The sequence below is a fragment of the Eretmochelys imbricata genome, chromosome 17 (genome assembly GCF_965152235.1).
Source record: "Eretmochelys imbricata isolate rEreImb1 chromosome 17, rEreImb1.hap1, whole genome shotgun sequence".
Classification (NCBI taxonomy): Eukaryota; Metazoa; Chordata; order Testudines; family Cheloniidae; genus Eretmochelys; species Eretmochelys imbricata.
Window position 1 is genome coordinate 10,067,119 of NC_135588.1, and position 21,072 is coordinate 10,088,190.

General features: G+C 45.9%; 1 protein-coding gene across 4 annotated transcripts in view; it reads left to right on the plus strand.

Annotated features, from left to right (window-relative positions):
- Window positions 1–21,072, plus strand: part of SGSM2 (small G protein signaling modulator 2) — a 147,193-nt gene that overhangs the window by 94,897 nt on the left and 31,224 nt on the right. For all 4 annotated transcript variants that reach the window (XM_077836577.1, XM_077836573.1, XM_077836575.1 and 1 more), the window contains exons 4-11: window positions 2,386–2,547; window positions 6,915–6,982; window positions 7,451–7,596; window positions 8,081–8,215; window positions 11,174–11,298; window positions 12,769–12,836; window positions 18,934–19,097; window positions 20,327–20,456. In XM_077836577.1, coding sequence (XP_077692703.1) covers window positions 2,386–2,547; window positions 6,915–6,982; window positions 7,451–7,596; window positions 8,081–8,215; window positions 11,174–11,298; window positions 12,769–12,836; window positions 18,934–19,097; window positions 20,327–20,456 — 998 coding nt within the window. The remainder of the gene's footprint in view (window positions 1–2,385; window positions 2,548–6,914; window positions 6,983–7,450; window positions 7,597–8,080; window positions 8,216–11,173; window positions 11,299–12,768; window positions 12,837–18,933; window positions 19,098–20,326; window positions 20,457–21,072) is intronic.

Genomic DNA, 21,072 nt, shown 5'->3' on the forward strand with positions numbered 1-21,072 from the left:
TGGTTGCCGCATTGACGGCATTCTGGATGGAGCAGTGTTCTCCTTCGGTGCTGCCTAACTAATGGCACAAGCAGTGTTGATGCAAAACGTGGGGTGGTGGGGGAGAGAAAAAGCGCTCCCGTTTCAGGTCACCTTAGTGCATCAGAAAGAAACAAAAAAGGGTGGAGGGAAGGTTCAGAAGGATGTTTACATGGATCAGAAGGCATCCCTGGCAAGGTTCCGCGCGTACGACTGTGTGTGTCAAGAATAATCCATATTGGCCGGTAAGGCAATATACTCCTGGGTAGCAGGAAATACGAAGCTCGCTGCCAGTGGGAAGAGAAATGAACATGGCTCCAAGTGTGAAGGGGAGGTGGGGACAACCGTGCACAGCAGATGGGAGGCTGATGCAAACTGGGATGGACCAGCCAGTGTGCTGTCTGGGCAGTGGAATGCAAAACCTGGGAAAAGGCAGTGGTGTCAATTTCGTATTTGCGCAGCTCACTAAACCGCTTCCCACTGTGACCTGGGCTTATCAATCTCTGCACCAAGAAATGGCCTGGGGAGGGAGTGTGTGCAGGTCAGAATTGGCATGCCTGGGCACCTCTGAGGGGGGTCAGCTTGAATCTGGCCCTGGGTTAGTAGCTCATGTTAAGAATCGATCGATAAGGAATAGCATGTGCATTTGAGCCATTCCCTTTAATAGGCTGGAGGCTGTTTTTAAAAAAATCCAAAGGAAAGTAGGGTCGAGGCAGGCCAATCAATAACCTGCAGCATGGGAACTGCTGCTGGACATGGACCGCATTGCTGGGTACGGCGTGCAAAAGAGCGCTCGGAACTCAACTCTGACCCTCTGCATTTGGCGCACCGTCCACCATCAAAGCCAGATAACGCCTGATCTGATTTAAGAGCAGATTGGCTGAGACAGTGGAACAAATTCATCCCTGGCATAATCCACTGATGCCTCCCAGGGCTGAGTCTGGCTCAGCGTCTATCATCCGTTCCGTTGAATTATCTGTTTCCTTGAGATGAGCCCCACCTCTTGTCCTGTCCTGCTGCCTGGCGTGCACCTTTCCCAAACTTTGGAACTGGCTGGGCTCTGCGTACATCTCCCTCTAACTCCCCTCCTTTACCGAGCTCTGCATTGCTTTGCAGGTGTATTCTGTAGCCACCGCAGCCCCTGGCCAGCCACCTCCCACTCCTTCGTTTATTTCACTGGGACTTGGATGAGTTTTGATCAAATGCACTGCTACTGGCTAGCCCTTTGGAAACCCTGAATTCATTGTTAACATCTCATGCCAAGCCCTCTAGTTCTCAACTCAGATCATTTGGACGTGACCTTAAAATTTGACCCCGATGGCTGTTCTGTAACCATCAAAGATCTCATGGAACTTTCATAAGAGTAGAGATTTTCCATAATTCTCCCCCGACTGTCTTATTCATGGGGCTGCTGCTTTCCATCCCAGAGGTGGCTGCATTTTGGGTGCTGAATGAATGTTTAACCCATTGCTCAGTGTTTGTTACAGGTCCCCCGCTGTGCCTGATCCACACGGAATCTAGAGTCTTATGGCTCCAACTAGAAATCTTTGGCTCTTAAACCAAGCTATAGCAGCTGGCTGTCACATACACAGCTGACAAAGCACCTTGAGATCCTTCAGGATGGGGGATGCTGTCGAAATGCAGTTGATGAGTCTCCAAACATTAATATTTGAATGTCTGCATCCATCCTTTCTACAGTCCTTCCTGCAGCTATGCAAGGGCTAAGTGAAGTTTGCAGTTGTATTTGATTAGAAATAAACGTCTGCGCCTTTTAGGCAGTTGATTCTCTGGAACATTTAGATTTTTGCTCTGTTGGGTGCAGTCTCAAACAGACCAGAATAGCAGCTGCTCTGGGTTCAATGGACCTGCTATACAGTCTATCTAATCTAATGGAGCCAATCTACAGTGGGAAAATAAGATGGAATCCCAAATGCCCCCACATTTGGAGGAGATTTCAAAAACTGCATGTGGATTCAGATTTGATTTTTTTTGTAAACAGGTCCCTGTGAAGTGACTAGTGATTTTGAGTGTCCCAGTAGTTGGGTTCCAACTTGAGATGCCTTGAAGGGACCTGATTTTCAGAGGGTACTAAACATCTGGCCCCTGAAAATCAGGCCCCTTTAAACCTCTGTCTGGTTATCCCCAAAATGGAGACACCCCAAATGATTCATCACTTTTGACCCTATCTTCATAATGGGCTGAATAAAATTCTGGATCCTAATACCCCAATGCAACGGTGAACATAAAACATAGTGACCACATCTGACTTCATCTGATGCACTTTGTGTATTCCAATACATGTGCACGCAGAGGTCTGTCAAAGTAAAAATCTGGACTCCAACAACTTTCACTGTATCCCTTTTGCAGGAAAAATCAACCGAATGGCCAGGAATCCCTCAAGAGGCAGGGGTCTACCTCAAGCAAAACACCTGTCCTGACGCTGCAGGCCATCAGACACATCTGGGTGCGGACGGCCTTGATTGAGAAAGTGCTGGACAAAATCGTCCAGTACCTGGTGGACAACTGCAGGTAAAGAGCGGGGCAAACAGCTGGCAGCACAAAGGTTTTGTTTGTCGGACCAACGTGCGCTGTGTCTTTGTAGTAGTGAACGTCATCAGCGTCCCACCCGCAAACCAGAGCTGAGCAGAAAAAAGTTTAAAAAAAAAAAAAAAAAATCCCCACAATTTGTGTTTTTGTTTCAGAAACATTTTCTCAATGTTTCAAAGTTTCAATTAAATCTCACCCTGCAGGAGAGCTCGAAGAACTAGTAAATTAATCTTACACATTTAAAATAAATGTATTTTTTACGACTTTTTTTAAAACTTTGCAAAATGTCAGCTGGCTGTAGTGTAGGGGTAAAATTATCAAAGGACCCTAAGTCAGTGGTTCTCAACCTTTCCAGACTACTGGACCCCTTTCAGGTGTCTGATTTGTCTTGCGAACCCTAAGTTTCACCTCACTTAAAAACTATTTTCTTACACAATCAGACAAAACAATACCGAAGTGGCACAGCACACGATTACGGGAAAAATTGCTGACTTTCTTGTTTTTACCATATAATTAGAAAATAAATCGATTGGAATATAAATATTGTACTTACATTTCAGTGGATAGTATATTAAGCAGTGTAAACAAGTCATTGTCTGTATGAAATTTTAGTTTGTACTGACTCTGCTAGTGCTTTTTCTGTAGCCTGTTGTAAAACTGGGCAAATATCTAGATGAGTTGATGTACCCCCGAAAGATCTCTGCGCACCCCCAGGGGTACATATACCCCTGGTTGAGAACCACTGCCCTAAGTGACTTAGGCACCTAAGTTCTGTTGACTTGCACACTGTAATAAGAATTAGGGACCCAAGTCATTAAGGTGCTTTTGAGACTCTTAAGCGAGAAGCTGTAGCGTGCCAGGAGGGCATGTGCGCTCTGCAGAGGAAAAGGGAGCAAAAGGAGGTGAGGAATGAAAATTTAGAAAACTGTAGGAAGGTCTGATTGGGATCGGTCAGTCCTGTGACGACATGTTGCCTTTATTTGGAAGGGTTACGTTTGTGATGGAGATTTCCCCCTTCGAGGCTTGCAGAGAGCTCAGGCACCTTGTGGACGTGATGCATTTGGATTCTAGCAGACATGGACAAACTCTTTGGCATTCTACTCAAGTCTCCTCCTGGCCGCGTGCCTAGGCATTGGGCTCCCCAGGGAGGTTGTCCTCACTTTATCTCCTCCACCCCTACAGCAAACGCAACAGAATTAGGAGTATCCTGGGGAGACTTTGGTGGTCTCAGAATAAAGGAATGGTGGAAACCCTGAGGCCTGGCCTAGGCTAGTCACAAACTGAGAGCATGTCTGCAACATGTCTGTAACTTGCTTTGCTCTTATCGTGGAGACGGGTATGCTTGGCTGTGCAAAGGAGAATGGTATTCGGGGGCAGTTAAAGTATTGTGGTAAACCCAGGACAAACAGCTACAAAATGGAGGGGTAGTAATTAGTCCCTGGGGATTAAAAGGCCCCTCCCTATCCACTGAGGAGAGAGAACCAAGGGCAATAAGGTTCAGCTGGAGAAGGGGTTGCTAGGGAACCAATTAGGTTCAGCTGACTCCAACTACTTGGGACCTTTTTAAACCCTCCCCTGGATGGTAGGAGGGGGAGAGTGAGGGAGTGAGAGGAGCAGGGAAGCTTGCCAGTAGGCTGTTTGCAGCAAGACACCAAACCTTCCCAACAGGGAGGCTGCACTCGCTCCCCAGAAGGGAAGGAAAATAAGCACAAGGGATTGACTGAGGAGAGGAGTAGAAGGACTCTGGGTCACCTATAAGGATTCGCCTTGCCCCAAACCTGAGTCTCCAAGGCTAAAAAGGACTGAGCCAAACAAGGTATTTTGCCAAAGTGGCTAGACTCTCAAGTCTTCACACAGTATTTCCAAAATTTGGGTTAGGTCTTCCTTGGAAGCAGGTCAGAAGAGGAATATATTTACCTGTTCTGTCTTCCCGTTGAGAGGGAAGAGAAAGGTCTTAGTGATGATCAAAAAAACTATTTTGTTGGGGGCATCTGATCCCAGTTTGCTTAAGCAGCCGTTTGTGGTTTGTGTGTTGGGGAGGTATGGAGCATGGGGATATCCTGTGAAGACCGGTGAGCTAACTCTCCTCCTGTGTTAAGCCAGTTTTTCTCCTGATAGCAGGGTAGCATGAGTGAGGCCCACGATCTCTTTCAGAAATGCACCCCGTTTTCGGGAGTATAATGGTTACTTCCTCAATCAACAAGATTTGGGGCCATAGCTTCGAAGTTAGGTGTGCATGACTGCCTAAATGATCTCTGCAAACCAGGTGCTCTGTTTGCACCTGCGCTTGGCCAACGACAAAGCATGGAGATGTGCATATCTGGTGCACTGCAAGCACATGTTGTCGTGGGTGCCTGAATTGGACAATCCAATCGTCTGTCAGTAAAACTGGTTCCCAATCCAGTCTAGTCCTGTACCTGTTCCCAATCCAGCCCTGCCAGTCTTGGGTCCCGGACCTGGGATGAGGGGTGTCTTGTCTCTTTGCTTCTAAAGCAGCATCAAGGTTGTTTCTTTGTTTTGTATTGTTGTGTTTTCCTTGTATTTGAGTCCATGCCAATTATGCTAAAAAGTTTTTCTTTAAAGCAAGAGAATATTTCTGATCAGTGGGATTACATCACTTCTTGAATCCCTGGTGTTTTGGTGGCTTCGCCTTTAGGAAATTGGAAATAGCATAGAGTTTGAGCCCCATCTAGTGGAAGATACAAGCAGAATGATATTCTGTTCAGAGAGACAAGATGGGTGAAGTAATCTCTTTTATTGGACCAACTTCTGTTGGTGAGAGAGACAAGCTGTCGAACCACACACAACTCTACAGATCTGGGGAAGGTAAATACAAGTTGGGACGGATTGTTAAGCGTAAGGGGTTCACACAATTAAAGGTTGGCAGGCAGCGTGGTATGTTACAAATTGTCATAAAACTAGTGTCCCAGTTAAGTCCAAGGCTTTTGGTGTCTAGCAGAGTTATGAATTTAAGTCCCCACTGCTCATCTTTTGAAGGTGTTGAGCAGTTTTCCCTTGAGGATCAGTACTGAAAGATCAGATATGGAGTGACCCCTGTGTGAAAAGTGTTTACCCAAGAGTGCACGGTGTTTTTGTCCTTTATAATTTTCTGTGTGAGTTCATTCAAGAGCATAGTGATTGTCTGGTTCCACCCACATAGTTGTTGGGGCATTTGATGCAGGGGATGAGATACACTATGTGTTGATAGGCATGTTTAGGACCCATGGACCTTGAACGGTGTGTTGTGGGGGGTATGGAGCATTATAGCAGGGGAGATGTGTCTGCAGGTTTTGCATCAATTGTTCTGGCAGGGTCTGGTGCTGCTTTGAGTTGCTATGTCCTGGTCTGTAGGGAGCTTGCTTCTGATGATGAGCTTGGCGAGGCTGGGAGGTTGTTGGAGGGCCAGAAGAGGGGATTTGGGAAATATTTCTTTCAGGGTGTGGTTTCTATCAAATATTGCTTGATGATTCCCTATATTGGGGTCAGTGGGCGGTTGTTTTCTGTATTGAAGCAGGCTTTCCTGGGGTGTGTGGGCCCGTTCCATGATGCGATCTACTTCTCTGGTGAAGTGTCCTTCTTTTGTGATGGCGATTTTAAGTGTGTTTAGGGTGTATCCTGATCTTTCTCGTCAGAGCAAATTCCATGGTATCTGACTCTGTGGCTGTAGATGACGCATTTCTTAGCGTGTCTGGGGTGGGTGTTGGATCTGTGGAGCGAAGTGTGGTGCTCCGTGGGTTTCTTGTGTATTGCACTAAGAGCGGCGCTGCAATGGTTGACTCCAAGTTTACACAAAAAAATTGTTCATAATTTTATATATAAACATATTTTTAAAATAGATTAAATCACTTTTTTCCCTTTTTAGTTGTGATTACCTTAATGTAGAGCCTGTCTAAGAGACCCAGGTAACTCGATTGTCTGCAGTTGCCCTTGGGATGATCGCTTGGCTGCAGAATTACGTTTCAGTAGGGTTTTTGTGGTTTTGCTTCAAAACTGAACCTCTCCTTCTGCAAACTTTTACCGCCATGCATGTGCTTATTCCAGCCTACCCTTCCAGCTACTTCAGCAGGGCTGCGGGGAATAACAGTATGCTCCCAGAGTGCCTGTCTGCAGGATCAAACCCGAAGAGTTGGATGGCAGCTCTGGAGAATGCCTCTCCCCCCTGAGGCCTTTGACTCTTTTTGGGCAGGCTGTGGTAGGAACTAGCAATGGATGGCATTTTCAAAAACACTGGTGTGACTCGGGAGCATGAGTACCTGTGGCAGTCAATGGAACTCACGCTCCTAAGTGACTTGGGAGCTTTTGAAGATACCAACACGTGACTCTAATCCACTTCCATCTTTTATTCCCAGCAAATATTATGAGAGAGAAGCTTTATTGGCAGATCCTGTTTATGGACCAATCCTAGCTTCTCTCCTTGGTAAGTACTTTCGCTGTTCGCTCCGGGTGGTTTAGGGTTTGGTTTTGTTTTGTTGCTTATTGCATTTTCCCAGAAGCAGAGCCGCGGGGGGGGGAGGGGCGGGGAATGGGGACAGATCACCTTGTTTTCCTATTTATTGCTGGCTTTGATGATAGAGCAGAACCGAATTTGGTTTTCTTAGAGCACTTTTCTAGGTGTGGTGTCCCACAGCAGGGAATTGGAGGTACTAACCGCGCAGTGACTGTGTATTAAGTGCTCAGCAATATTTCTCCTGCAGTCTCCTAACATCACTTGGTTTATTGAGCAAGGGAATTTGGCCAGAATGCCAAGGTTATCTCCTGTGCTGTGAGATCATTAACTTCACCAGACACGAGCAGAAAGGACCTCAGTTTAACATCTGACCTGGAGGATGAGTGTGAACAAATGTCCGTTCTCCTTGAAGATCCTCTCTCATTACTGTCCTCCTAGTTGGGCCGTGTGCACTAGAATACACCAAGCTGAAAACAGCTGACCACTACTGGACAGACCCGTCAGCCGACGAGCTGGTTCAGAGACACCGGATCCATGGCGCCCACGGGCGCCAGGACTCGCCCTCAAAACGCCCGGCGCTGGGAGTAGGTATTTGCAGCATGCCCCTTCTCTGTTATTGGCACAGAAGGAAACCCCACAAGAGGGGAAGAAGGGTGGACGGGTATTTAGATAACACCCACGGGCAGCCTCCACCTATTACCAGGAATGGAGAACGCTTTTTTGTGCATGCCTTCGTCACAACTGAAAGGCCATTTGGCTCCAAATGTCCCCTCCAAATTTAGGGAGGTTTGAGATCCAGATCTGGAATTTTGTGGCTTGAGACGCCAGGGCTTTCACTTGCTATGCTGATTCCCTGCCTTGGGGAGGAGCAAGCCTCTGTGGCTGGGGTGAGGGGGAGCGCCCCTCACATGCCTGTAAAGTCTAGGGCTGCAGAAAGTAAGTCCATCCGGAAAGAGACTTCTCGAGATGCCCTTTTTAGCGGAGCTGCTGCTCTGAGCGGCCTCTTCATACAATTGCGACTGGTACCGTGTAAGCTGTGTGCTGACCGACGGTTCTCGTATCTCCTAGATCCGGAAACAGCACTCAAGCGGGAGCATGTCGGAAGACCGATTTGCAGCTTCAGCTAGAGAATACGTGGAGTCTTTGCACCAGAATTCGAGGACTCACCTGCTGTATGGGAAAAATAATGTCCTGGTCCAGCCAGTGAGTATCTGAGCATCAAGTGTGTTGAGTTCATGTCACTGGAGCGAGATTAATGCTGGCTGGCTCAGCATGGTAGAGCCAGGAATGGAACTCAAGTACCGTGAATCCCCAGCCAGTGCCTTATTCTCTGGACTATCCAGCTTCAGAGGCAGTGTCTGAATCCTGAGCTGGCCCAGCAGAAGGCAGATGCATCATCTGTCTGAGCCATGTAAGCTTCTGGGATGGAAGGATGCTGAGTGCCATCCTTTCTGGCTCAGCCCGGGTGTTGGGTGGAGCTTTGACTCCTTTCCCAGGCAGAGACCTCACTAATGGTACCCCCACCCCCCTCCAGTTAAACTGTGATATGTACTGCAAACAAAAAAGGAAGGAGAGAACTGGGATCAAGCTGGGATTAAAATTGGCCAATTTAAATGGGTTTATACCCCTACCCATCAAACGGACCTCCTCCCACATTAGAATCATAAAATATCAGGGTTGGAAGGGACCTCAGGAGGTCATCTAGTCCACCCCCCTGCTCAAAGCAGGACCGATCCCTAATTAAATCATCCCAACCAGGGCTTTTTCAAGCCTGATCTTAAAAACTTCTAAGGAAGGAGATTCCACCACCTCCCTAGGTAACGCATTCCAGTGTTTCACCACCCTCCTAGTGAAAAAGTTTTTCCTAATAGCCAACCTAAATCTCCCCCACTGCAACTTGAGACCATTACTCCTCGTTCTGTCATCTGCTACCACTGAGAACAGTCTAGAGCCATCCTCTTTGGAACCCCCTTTCAGGTAGTTGAAAGCAGTTATCAAATCCCCCCTCATTCTTCTCTTCCGTAGACTAAACATCCCCAGTTCCCTCAGCCTCTCCTCATAACTCATGTGTTCCAGTCCCCTAACCATTTTTGTTGCCCTCCGCTGGACTCTTTCCAATTTTTCCACATCCTTCTTGTTGTGTGGGGCCCAAAACTGGACTCAGTACTCCAGATGAATAGAGGGGAATGATCACGTCCCTCAATCTGCTGGCAATGCCCCTACATATACATCCCAAAATGCTATTGGCCTTCTTGGCAACAAGGGCACACTGTTGACTCATATCCAGCTTCTCGTCCACTGTAACCCCTAGGTCCTTTTCTGCACAACTGCTCCCTAGCCATTCGGTCCCTAGTCTGTAGCGGTGCGTTGGATTCTTCTGTCCTAAGTGCAGGATTCTGCACTTGTCCTTGTTGAACTTCATCAGATTTCTTTTGGCCCAATCCTCCAATTTGTCTAGGTCCCTCTGTATCCTATCCCTACCCTCCAGCATATTTACCTCTCCTCCCAGTTTAGTGTCATCTGCAAACTTGCTGAGGGTGCAATCCACACCATTCTCCAGATCATTTATGAAGATATTGAACAAAACCGGCCCCAGGACTGACCCTTGGGGCACTCCACTTGATACCAGCTGCCAACTAGACATGTAGCCATTGATCACTACCCGTTGAGCCCGACAATCTAGCCAGCTTTCTATCCACCTTATAGTCCATTCATCCAGCCCATACTTCTTTAACTTGCTGGTATTAAACAGATTGCTAATAGGAGCCTCTCTAATAAGAGGGTTCTCAATGGTCTAGAGGGGTGGGAGTCAGGAGACTTGGGTTCTAGTCTTGGCTTCTGTCATTGACCTGGTGCATGACCTTGGGTGAGTCACCTCACCTCTGTTCCCCCATCCACACTGTGTTTTGTCTATTTAGATTGTAGGCTCCCCGGGGCAGGCTGTGCGTACATGTGTGTATGTTCTCCGGGGCAGGCTCTGTGTGTGTGTGTGTGTACAGTACCTAACACAAATGGGGGTTGGGGTGTCTTTTATTTCAGTTAGCTCCTCTCAGTGCTACTGCAATACAAAGAATAATTTTGCATTTAGATCAATTAATATATAGTTTAGAAACCAATGAATGGCTGCTTGTTTCAAAGCTCTTATATCATTCAAGTAGCACGCCTCAGCCACTGAAGGGTGGACGCACACGTTTTAGGAATAGTTTGGGGGTTCGATTTTTTTTTTTTCCTTTTTTTTGTCCTGTCCAACAAGGTTGTTTAGCAGGGTTGATGTGTCTGCCTAATTTATTTCTGGTGGGTTTGGAGGTGTTAAGTCTGCCCCAGGACTGATGCTGTGAATTGACAGTGTTAGACACCCAGAAGACAGATTTGCTACTAGATCTTACCTGCAGAGGAAGGAAAGCTGCTTGAAAGAGGGTTATGAGTTGATAGAAAACTCTCGGCCCTGCCAGGAGCTTTAATTTATTACCGTTTCTGCAGCTCCTATTCACGGACCACTTGCCAAGGAATAAAGAAAGGGTGTCGTTAATTAGCTTGTATTATGGTAGCACTTAGAGACCTCAGCTGAGATCAGGCCCCCGAGCAGTAGTTCTGTACAAACACACAATGAGACATAGTCCCTGCCCTACGAGCTTACACTCTCTAGAAGGACGAGTGGACAAGGGAGGAAGTGAAAATGGAGGCCCAGAGTGGGGAAGTGCCTTGGTCCAGGTTACACGGTAGGTGGACCTGGGAATAAGACCTTGTGTCCATGTCCAGTGGTCTGTCCCCAGGACCAGAGTGGATCTGAAAACGCCTGTTGTCACCTTTAAGCCTCGACCTTCATCCCTCTCCAATTTCCAGAGGTGTTGAGTGCCCACAGCTCCCATTGGTTGGATTTGTGGGTGCTCAGCTCTTCTGCAGATCAGGTACGCCAGAGCCCTAATTGTTAGTGGGGGAGATGTGAGTTTGGAAGCCAGGTAGGGATTCCAGAGTAAGCCATCATGGTGGCTAATGGCCTACGTCCAAGTGCCATTGGAAGGGGACGAAGCACTGAATAAATGTGGCTAATTGAAGGGACAGGGTTGGCCTGTTGGGGGATCTCTCATCACAGCTGACTTATTCCTCAATAACACACACCACGATTTCCACGTGCTTTTCTTTATTTATTGTTTTAAACAGAAAGACGACATGGAGGCAATTCTTGGCTATCTCTCCCTTCATCAGTCAGCAGATAGCTTGACTTTGAAATGGACTCCCAATCAGCTCATGAACGGCACCCTGAGGGACTCTGAGCTGGAGAAAAGGTAACATTCCCTTTGCTAGATCTCTATCTTGTATACTTCACCCAGCTAACTGTAACAGGAGTAAGAGACAAGCAACAGGGCTGATTTAACTGAAGGGAGCATGCTCCATCAAACAGGGCACTGGGCTAGGAATCGGGAGACCAGGTTCTGTTGCCACTGGGCTGCTGTGTGTTCTTGAGCGAGTCACTCCACTTTGTTGTACCTTCGTTTGCCTTCTTGTTGTCTGTTTTATCTATTTAGATTGTAACCCATTTGGGCCAGGTGCGCGGTCTCTTACCATATGTTTGTACAGTGCCTAGCACAACGGGGCCTTGCTCTGAATGGGGATTGCTAGGTGCTGTCATGCAAATAATAGTGATAATAAAATGCAAGGTTATTTCAGCAATTTTCCAGAATAATTTATTATGAAACACATTCTGGACACTTAGAAAAATTAGTAAGATTTTCTGGGTGGCCATGCTGAAATAGTTTTTGTTTTCAATTTGTGCTCACTGGGATCACCTCATTGGATCACAGAGACGGCCACATAGTGTTGCCCCTAGCATACATCAGATAATATAATCCAGATTTAGGACCCATTGTAAAGGAACAAGTCTTATTTCAGCAATCCAGGGCTGGAGAACAAAAAGTCTGCCTCCCATTATCACGAGTCTCATTTTTCGGGTGCCCATTGCAGGATCTCAAAGCACTTTATAATCCATCCTCGAAGCAGCCCTGTGATATGATTACCCCTGATTAGAAGAGCGGTCCCTCTAATCCAGTATTCTGTCTCAGCTAGTAGCCAGTACCTGCTGCTTCAAAAGAAGGAGAAAGAAACCCTGCAGTAGGCAGTCATGGTAGAATGTGCCCCTAGGAAATGTTTCTTTCTGACCCCCGATCATTAGGCTTCACAGCATAAACCAGCTAGAGGTTTCATATCCCTTCAAAGCTGTTTTAATTCTTACGGTTATAACTCAGGAGCGTTTTGCATTCGTTAGGAAGAGCCAATCCTCCTTTGAGTCCCACTACGCTCTGGATCTCAATGATAAGCTTCTAGCCTGTGCAACTTACTGCCACAGTTTAAGGGAAGGATCTTGCTTCTGTTGAATTTCATTGGTGCGTGCGACATTGGGCCCCATGGGGCTTGCCTTGACGGTTGCATGTAATTTGTGGCAAAATAGAACCCAGGTGTCCTGAATCCCAGCCACAAAACCATCTTGAGTGTGATGCTCTGGGCACTTGATTCTTGTTTTTAGCCAGCAGATGAGTGCTGTGTGCATGGGAGGGGAGTGACTGTGAACCTGCAGGCTTCAGCAGTATACGCTATGCTAAACTCGTTCCTCTGCCTTTTACTTCACCGTAAATTCCACTTAATCGGCCAAGTTTAGTAAGCTGCTCTTAATTTAGTGCCGTGTCTGTGCTTTTACTGGGCAGTCTGGCCACTGATTATTAAAACCATTTAATCTCTTGCATTTTTTTTTTTCCTTTCAGTGTGTACTGGGACTATGCCTTAATAGTGCCATTCAGTCAGATTGTCTGCATTCACTGCCATCAGCAACGTAAGCATAACCCTCTTCAGCCCATAGGGTGCCACAAAGGCTCAGGGGCCTTGTTTTCTGCAGGGGGAACGTTAATGCTGTTCGTGTTTTATTTTGCTGCCTCTTCGGCGTTTATTTCCTTGCAGGCAGACAGAGGTTTATCTTTGTTTCTTCGTGGAACTCCTCGGCCAAAAGCTGTTCCAGCTGTCTCTTGAGGCTTGACTTTGTCCTAAGTGTTGATGTAACACAATGCTGCTGGGTGGGTTGTTGGCAGCAGGGATCACACCTGGGACCTGTGGGTCTAAAAACATGAGCCCCTCCTCTCAGAGATCCAGCTGGGTTAGCCAAGGCTGCAGCAGGCTCAATCCTCTCCAGATGTGGCTTCACCTCAACAAGCCGTGTACGCTGTGGGTGCTCAGTTGCTCTGAAAATCTGGCCTCTGCTTTTTAATTATTGCGGGACAGAAAGGGGGTAATTTTAATTGTTGGATGCCAAGTCATTTTAAAAAGTTTCTAAAAATATTTCTGCAGTGTTGTAGCCGTGTTGGTCCCAGGATATTAGAGAGACAAGGTGGGTGAGAGAATATCTTTTATTGAACCAACTTCCATTAGTGAGAGAGAGAAACTTTCCAGCTTACACAGAGCTCTTCTTCTGGTCTGGGACAGGTACTCAGAGCGTCACAGCTAAATACAAGGGGGAACAGATTGTGTAGCATAAGTAATTAATATTTCAAGGGACCATTCAAGATGAAGTAGCCAGTTAACACCTCTCCAGTCACGGAGGAAAAGGAGAAAAAAAATGAAACAAGAAATGCCAAACCTGCAGAGGTATCTCCATTGCTAGGATGCTCAACACCCCCACAATGCACCTTTCAAGATCCATGGGTACTACACATGCCCATCACAACATTCACTGCCCTAAATAACACTGCTGTGGGTAAAACGTGGCCATCGCTACGCTCTTGAATGAACACACACCGAAAAATTATAAAGGACAAAAACGCCATATCCCCTCTAAGTGAACACTTTTCACAAAGTGATTGCTCTGTACCTGACCTATCGGTCTTCAGGAAACCTGCATAACAACCTCAAAAGACGAACCTGGGAGTTAAGTTCATAACTTTGCTAGACACTAAAAATCATGGACTGAATAGACACACTGGATTGATGGCTTATTACAACAATCTCTGACCCACTATCCACCCCCACAGTGTTTTTTTAATAGCATAAAATGACCTTGCTATATTTATACATAAATATATACTCAACAGGGCCATGGCTCACTGGAACAATTTGTAACATACCACCCTGCCTGCTACTCTTAACTGACCACTTCAAACCCTTTTAGGCAGAACAATCTAATTCTCAGTTGTGACCATCTCTAGCATGTTTTCCCTTCTGCTAAACAATCTCTCCCAACTTGTAATTATCTCAGACACTCGGCTTCCTTCCCCAGGCTTGAAGAAGAGCTCAGTGCAGCTCAAAAGCTTGTACAAACAGGTAACAGTCAAAGATATTACCTCACCTGCCTTCTCTCTCCCAGCTCCTGGGACCAACATGGCTACAACAATAGCACTGTCGTCCCTGCCCCCCCTTTTAATCTACGAGCCAGATTTTAAAAGGGTTCTTAGTTAGGGTAACCTATCAGCTAGAAAATTTAATTGCTATCATGTCAGGATGTGGCTGCTGGAAGTAGTGCAGTTTTTCTGTATCACGTAATGTTTAAACGTTATTGGGCATCCAATCACGGAAAAAACCCAAACTGGGCCATAACTCATAGAAAGAGTCTAACTTTGTTGACAGAAATACAATTCTAAATTGTACAGCTGGCAGTAAAGTTGTTATAAATACAACTGATAATGCAACCATGTACTCAAAATAGCACTGTTTTGGAAAGGGTGGGAAATATTTACCTCCAAGGTAATAGATTTTATACATTTTCCCATACTTTTTGCCATTGATTTAAAGCAGTGGCTCTCAACCTTTCCAGACTGCTGTACCCCTTTCAATAGTATGATTTGTCTTGGGTACCCGCATGTTTCACCTCTCTTAAAAACTTACAAAATCAGACATAAAAATACAAACGTATCACAGCACACTGTTACCTAAAAATTGCTGACTTTCTCATTTTTACGATATAATCATAAATCAAATCAATTGGAATATAAATATTGTACTTGCATTTCAGTGTATAGTATATGGAGCAGTATAAACAAGTTGTTTATGAAATTCTAGTTTTTACTGACTTAGCTAGTGCTTTGTACGTAGCCTATTGTAAAACTAGGCAAATATCTAGATGAGTTGATGTACCCCCCTGGAAGACGTCTGCGTACCTCTGGGGGTACACGTACCCCTGGTTGAGAACCCCTGGATTAAAGCAAACATCTGTAGTCACATGACAATATGAGCTTGTTTGTACCATGTAATACATCAAAATATTTGTCACTAGTTGTAGAATGGACTGGTTGGAGGAAAGTTTTTCTGTCTGCTATTTTATTAGTATTGGCTGCTGTCCAATGATTCCTACACCAGCAACTGATGTTAATACAGTTTCAGAGTAACAGCCGTGTTAGTCTGTATTCGCAAAAAGAAAAGGAGTACTTGTGGCACCTTAGAGACTAACCAATTTATTTGAGCATGAGCTTTCGTGAGCTACAGCTCGCTTCATCGGATGAAGTGAGCTGTAGCTCACGAAAGCTCATGCTCAAATAAATTGGTTAGTCTCTAAGGTGCCACAAGTACTCCTTTTCTTTTTGTTAATACAGTGTACACCCCGATTAAATATTTTCAGGATATGTTCCACTTTCTGAGCCAAGACTGGATCTATGTCATGTATGATCAAGCAATCCACTGCAAAGCACACTTGATTAAATGGAAGAATCAAAACGTATTTGATGACCACTTTGAGATAGGAGACATGCATTGTGCATTGAATTTCATGAGTGATATAGGCAGAGTGATGCAGAAAAGTGGGTTTGAAAACATCCTTGTGGAAGCCAACATCTATGGTGCTTCAGTCGTCAGCAATGCTCTAAGAGGAAAAGCCTGTAACGATGATGATAGAATCCACAGACTTCTGCAAGGGGCAACGAATGGTGCTTAGCGATGCCATCCATGATGATGGTCACCCAGATGATAACAGAGGAGATGCATCTTGGAGAAAGCTTGAAGATGCGTTGAAGTATTTGAAGATGGGGGAAGGCACAAAGAGAAAGCAGAGTGGAAGCACAGAATGCTCTGGCAGACTTTATGAACATCGCCAATCACTCCATCAGCTCACGGACACTTACGTTACCCCAGGAAAAAAATCATAAAACTCGCAATACGCTCCTTCGTCCCGAGGCGGTGGGAGACCCCAGGCCACGTCCCTTGCTCTGTTAAGGTATTTGGACTAGGGCCTCCTACTTCCCAGGCAACTGGAGAGGGGGACGTCCCTGTTCAAACACCCTCACCTTCTCCGGGACAAACATCCTCCAAAGAAAGTAAAGGCATTTAAACAGGGAGCTCCCACCTCCCTGGGAAGTCCTCTGAAAGGCCGGGAATCTCAGTTCAAATCCCTTCTTTAACAGGCAGAACCAGGATTTGAACTAAGATCCCCCACTTCTGAGGTGAGTACCCAACCACTGGACCAGGGAGTGATTCTAACGCTTTAGCTGACCCTCACCATATTTAAAATTGAGCAGTCTCAACAGGCAAGAAGGAAAGCCACCCCTTCCCCCAAGTATAGCCCCTAGTCCAGTGATTGCAGCGCTTAGCTGCTAGATGCTTTCCCCTCATCAAACAGAGCGGGGAATTGAACCAGAATCTTCCACATCCTGGGTGAGGAACAAAGCCACTGGACTATAAAGGGATTCATATGGGGACAGTGGCCCAAACACTATGTAATTATTTAATGAAGTTGACCAACTTCAACAGGAGAAGACAAGCAACCCACAGCAGAATCTCCCTTAGTTCGGTGATTAGGATACTCGCTCGAGAGACAGCAGAGCCCTACTCAAACCCCTTCTTAGCAGGCCGGGGCGACCTGAACCAGATAGCGATGATAAGAAGATAATTACAGTTGTACCCTGTGTGCTTTAGCCTTATGGCTCCAGCCAAGCAGATAACATCAAGCATACGTTACATAAATAAGGGGATGGGGGGCTCATTATCTGCATCACTTTGTACAAATAGACAGATAATTTTTTCTCCAATCAGTCCATTCTACAAATGCCGATAAATATTTTTGACGTATTACATGAGTGGTTCCTAACCCATGGGCCGTGGCCCCCAGGAGTCGGCAGACTATGTCTAAGGGATTGGCCAAAGATTGTCATTACCATACAGCAATGGTTTTCCAAATGTGGCCCGGGGTCCGCTGGGGGTCCACAGACTATGCCTAAGATTTCCAAAGGGGTCCACACCTCCATTTGAAATACTTTGAGTCCATAAATGAAAAAAGATTGAAAACCATTATATGGCATGGTACAAACAAACTCATACTGGTGGACAGCTACATAATTTTTCTTTAACCAAAGGCAAAATGGTACAGGCAAATGTATAGAATATATTGACTGGGGGCTAAATATTTCCCCAACTTTCCAAAACAGTACTATTTTGAGCACAGAGTTGCATTATTGATTATATTTAGAAGATTTCTGCCAATTCAGGTCAAAATCAGGCTATGTTTCTGTGAGTTCTGGCCCTTTCTGTGATTTTATGTTGGTGGCGTGGGGAGGGGGAGATGCAGGGTTGGATGGGATGTTCAATAAAGTTTAACCATTTTGTGATAAACTGCACCACTGCTAGCCGCTACATCCACCCTGGTGAGGGGCACCAGATATGTGCCTGACATGTGAGCGCAATGAAATTAATGTCCAAAATGGGTTCAGGCTGTGTGACGCGAGGTGCCTATGGTAGCCCACAATGAAATTGCCAAAGTCAGGGCAGGCTCCAAAAAGTAGAGCAGATTCTGTTTGGGGATTGGTCCTGCTTTGAGCAGGGGGTTGGACTAGATCTCCTCCTGAGATCCCTTCCAACCCTGATATGCTACGATTCTCCCAAGACTGGTGGTTTTCAACAACCAGTCACAAACTGTTCTCCTGGTCCCCACAACACTGGTTATCAAGAAGCCAAAAAAAAAAATCATGCAGCTCCCTTTATCACATTCCAGTCTCAGGCTCCCAATCAGCACATAGGCCCAGTACAGTGAGAAGTGATTTAAAACTCAGCTCGCTATACAAAATGTTCTTCTGATCCGCAAAGGGCCAGCCACATCATCAGATGAATACTAGTTTGGATCTTACCCAAAATACACGCTGCCAGCCAGTCCTTTAGTATCTAAAACTAAAGGTTAATTATAAAGGAAAGGAAAGAGAAAAGAGTTGTTAAATGGTCAAAGCCGTCAGATCCATACATATGACTTCAGAGTCCATAGATCAGGTTCTCAGCAGGATTGGTGAGTTTGCTGGCTTGTAAAGTCCCTCTGGAACACATCCACCGCTTGGATGGGTCTATCAGTCCTTTGTCCATAGCCATGTCCTGCTGACTCATCGGTGTAGCCCCGGCGTCTCTCAATGGGTTAATTGTACAGCTGATTGCCTTTGGTGGACCATTAAGCAGGCTGGATAGTGCTAATGCCAATCTGTCTGGGGGTGTCACACAGGAACACAGCACAAGTTCGAAATATCAATATACCACACATTTATAACTCACAATTCAAAGATGATGCATACAAATAAACAAGATTATCATACTTAGCAAATCATAACTTTTCCATTGATACTTTACATGGCATATCTTGTAAGATTCCTTGCCATTTTGTAATATTGGGATCAATAATATTATAAATGGTCACCCATATTCCATACAGCATCGGGGGCTGGTCGACTGTCTATTTTTTTTAAACATGCCGTAGACATTTTTAAAAAATCAATGTTCATTGCCTGCCAAGGCTCCCTTGGTAGATGGGAAATATCTGGTAAACTTCACTCCTGACTCTATTTAGTTAGTTATCCTGTAATGCAGTGGGATTTTGGGGGACAGCCCCAAACAGAATCCAGTTTGAAAGCGAGGTCAACTGATTGTGCTTTTAGCCTAACAAAAGGCAACACAGATGTATCTTGGGTTCTCTTTTGCAGCAGAAAGTGGAGGAACGTTAGTCTTGGTGAGTCAGGATGGGATCCAGAGACCTCCCCTCCATTTCCCACAGGGAAGTCATCTCCTTGCTTTCCTTTCCTGCCTGGAAAATGGCCTTCTGCCTCGAGGACAATTAGACCCACCACTTTGGTCACAGCAGGGCAAGGTACTGTCAGGCTGAGAGCCAGTGTTTTGAACTACAAGTTCTTTGGGGCAAGGTTGGTCTTACTGTGTCTGTCCAACAGCACTCAGCGCAAATGGAGCCAGGGGGCTCTGGGAGCTACTGTCATGCAAATAATAAACTCAGGACATGGGGACATTTAAATGCAAAATAAACAACCCCACTGATTATCCCCTAAACTGTCTGACTTGTTTATAAGGACATAGATTCCGTAATAACATGAGAATAGTTTCACCACTGAACCAGTGCTATAGACACTTTAAAAAGGTGTTTGAAAATGATGTGGACAGAAGCACGCGACCAGCCGCAACCTGATACCCGCCCTGGTGATATCATCTATAACTGATGGACTGTTGCCAGACCTTAAAGGGATGTTATTAGGCCTTTACACACCTTCCCTATATAGAATCATAGAATATCAGGGTTGGAAAGGACCTCAGGAGGTCATCTAGTCCAACCCCCTGCTCAAAAGCAGGACCCATACCCAATTAAATCATCCCAGCCAGGGCTTTGTCAAGCCTGACCTTAAAAACTTCTAAGGAAGGAGATTCCACCACCTCCCTAGGCAACGCATTCCAGTGTTTCACCACCCTCCTAGTGAAAAAGTTTTTCCTAATATCCAACCTGAACCTCCCCCACTGCAACTTGAGACCATTACTCCTTGTCCTGTCCTCTTCCACCACTGAGAATAGTCTAGAACCATCCTCTCTGGAACCCCCCTTCAGGTAGTTGAAAGCAGCTATCAAATCCCCCCTCATTCTTCTCTTCCGCAGACTAAACAATCCCAGTTCCCGCAGCCTCTCCTCATAACTCATGTGTTCCAGACCCCTAATCATTTTTGTTGCCCTTCGCTGGACTCTCTCCAATTTATCCACAAATATCCCGACAAGTCTTTTCTCCGTTCCCTTTAATGACCTCCTTCCCCTGGGTACGTAGGTTCCATATGCAGTAAGATCATGCCTCTCGCCCAAGACTTGGATTTTTTAAGGGAAGTGATGGGAGCTCGTTGTTGTGTACCCAGCTCCCTTGAAAAGCCACCGTTGGCCAGGTGCCTGCAGCCCATTCTGGCCTGCTCTTGTTGTGCTCAGGTTAGAGCCCAATGCGTTATTCATCGAAGGTCTTGGAGCTACCTGCTTAGTCTATTGTTTTGACACCGTTCTACTGCACCACTTCATCTCCTGGTAACTATACCTACTGGGTCATTTTCACTGTAGGGTAAAGTATTTCCAAAGCTCCGGAAACGAAATAGTAACAAGTCAGTGGATCTGGAGGAAATGCCATATGAGGAGTCTGCTACAGACTATGTCTTCAGGATTATCTATCCAGGCCACAGGCATGATAACAGTAAGTGGCTTCATTGTTCTTTCATTTAAAAAAACAAACAAACGAGAGTGGTATGCTGGGATCTGTGGGGGAAAGAGACAACCCAGATTTTTTTAAGAGGATATTGCCACAGAGGTGTTCTGCCTTGTTAGGTAATTTATGATCCATGGTAAAGTTTACTATGGGTTTTCTTAAAGCTATAAAACAGGGGTTCTCAAACTTCATTGCATCACGATCCCCTTCTGACAACAAAAATTATTACACAACCCCAGGAGTGGGGACCGAAGCCTGAACCAAAGCCTGATCCCGCCGCCGCCCCGGGATGGGAGGGGCAAAGTCAAAGCCCAATGGCTTCAGCCCCAGCAGGGAACTTGTAACCTGAGCTCTGCCACCCTGGGCTTGGGCCCCAGGTAGTGGGGCTTGGGCTTCAGCCCTGGGTAGTGGGGCTTTGGCTCTGGTCTTGGCCACAGCAAGTCTAAGCCAGCCCCTGGTGACCCCATTAAAATGGGATCCCGACCCACCCTTTGAGAACCACTGCTATAAAACCTACGTTGCCCCAAACAGAAATGGAGTGTCCTACTCTCAGAGCCACCCTGTGTTCTCCAGCTGAACCCTGTGCAAAACTTTCAAACGGAGA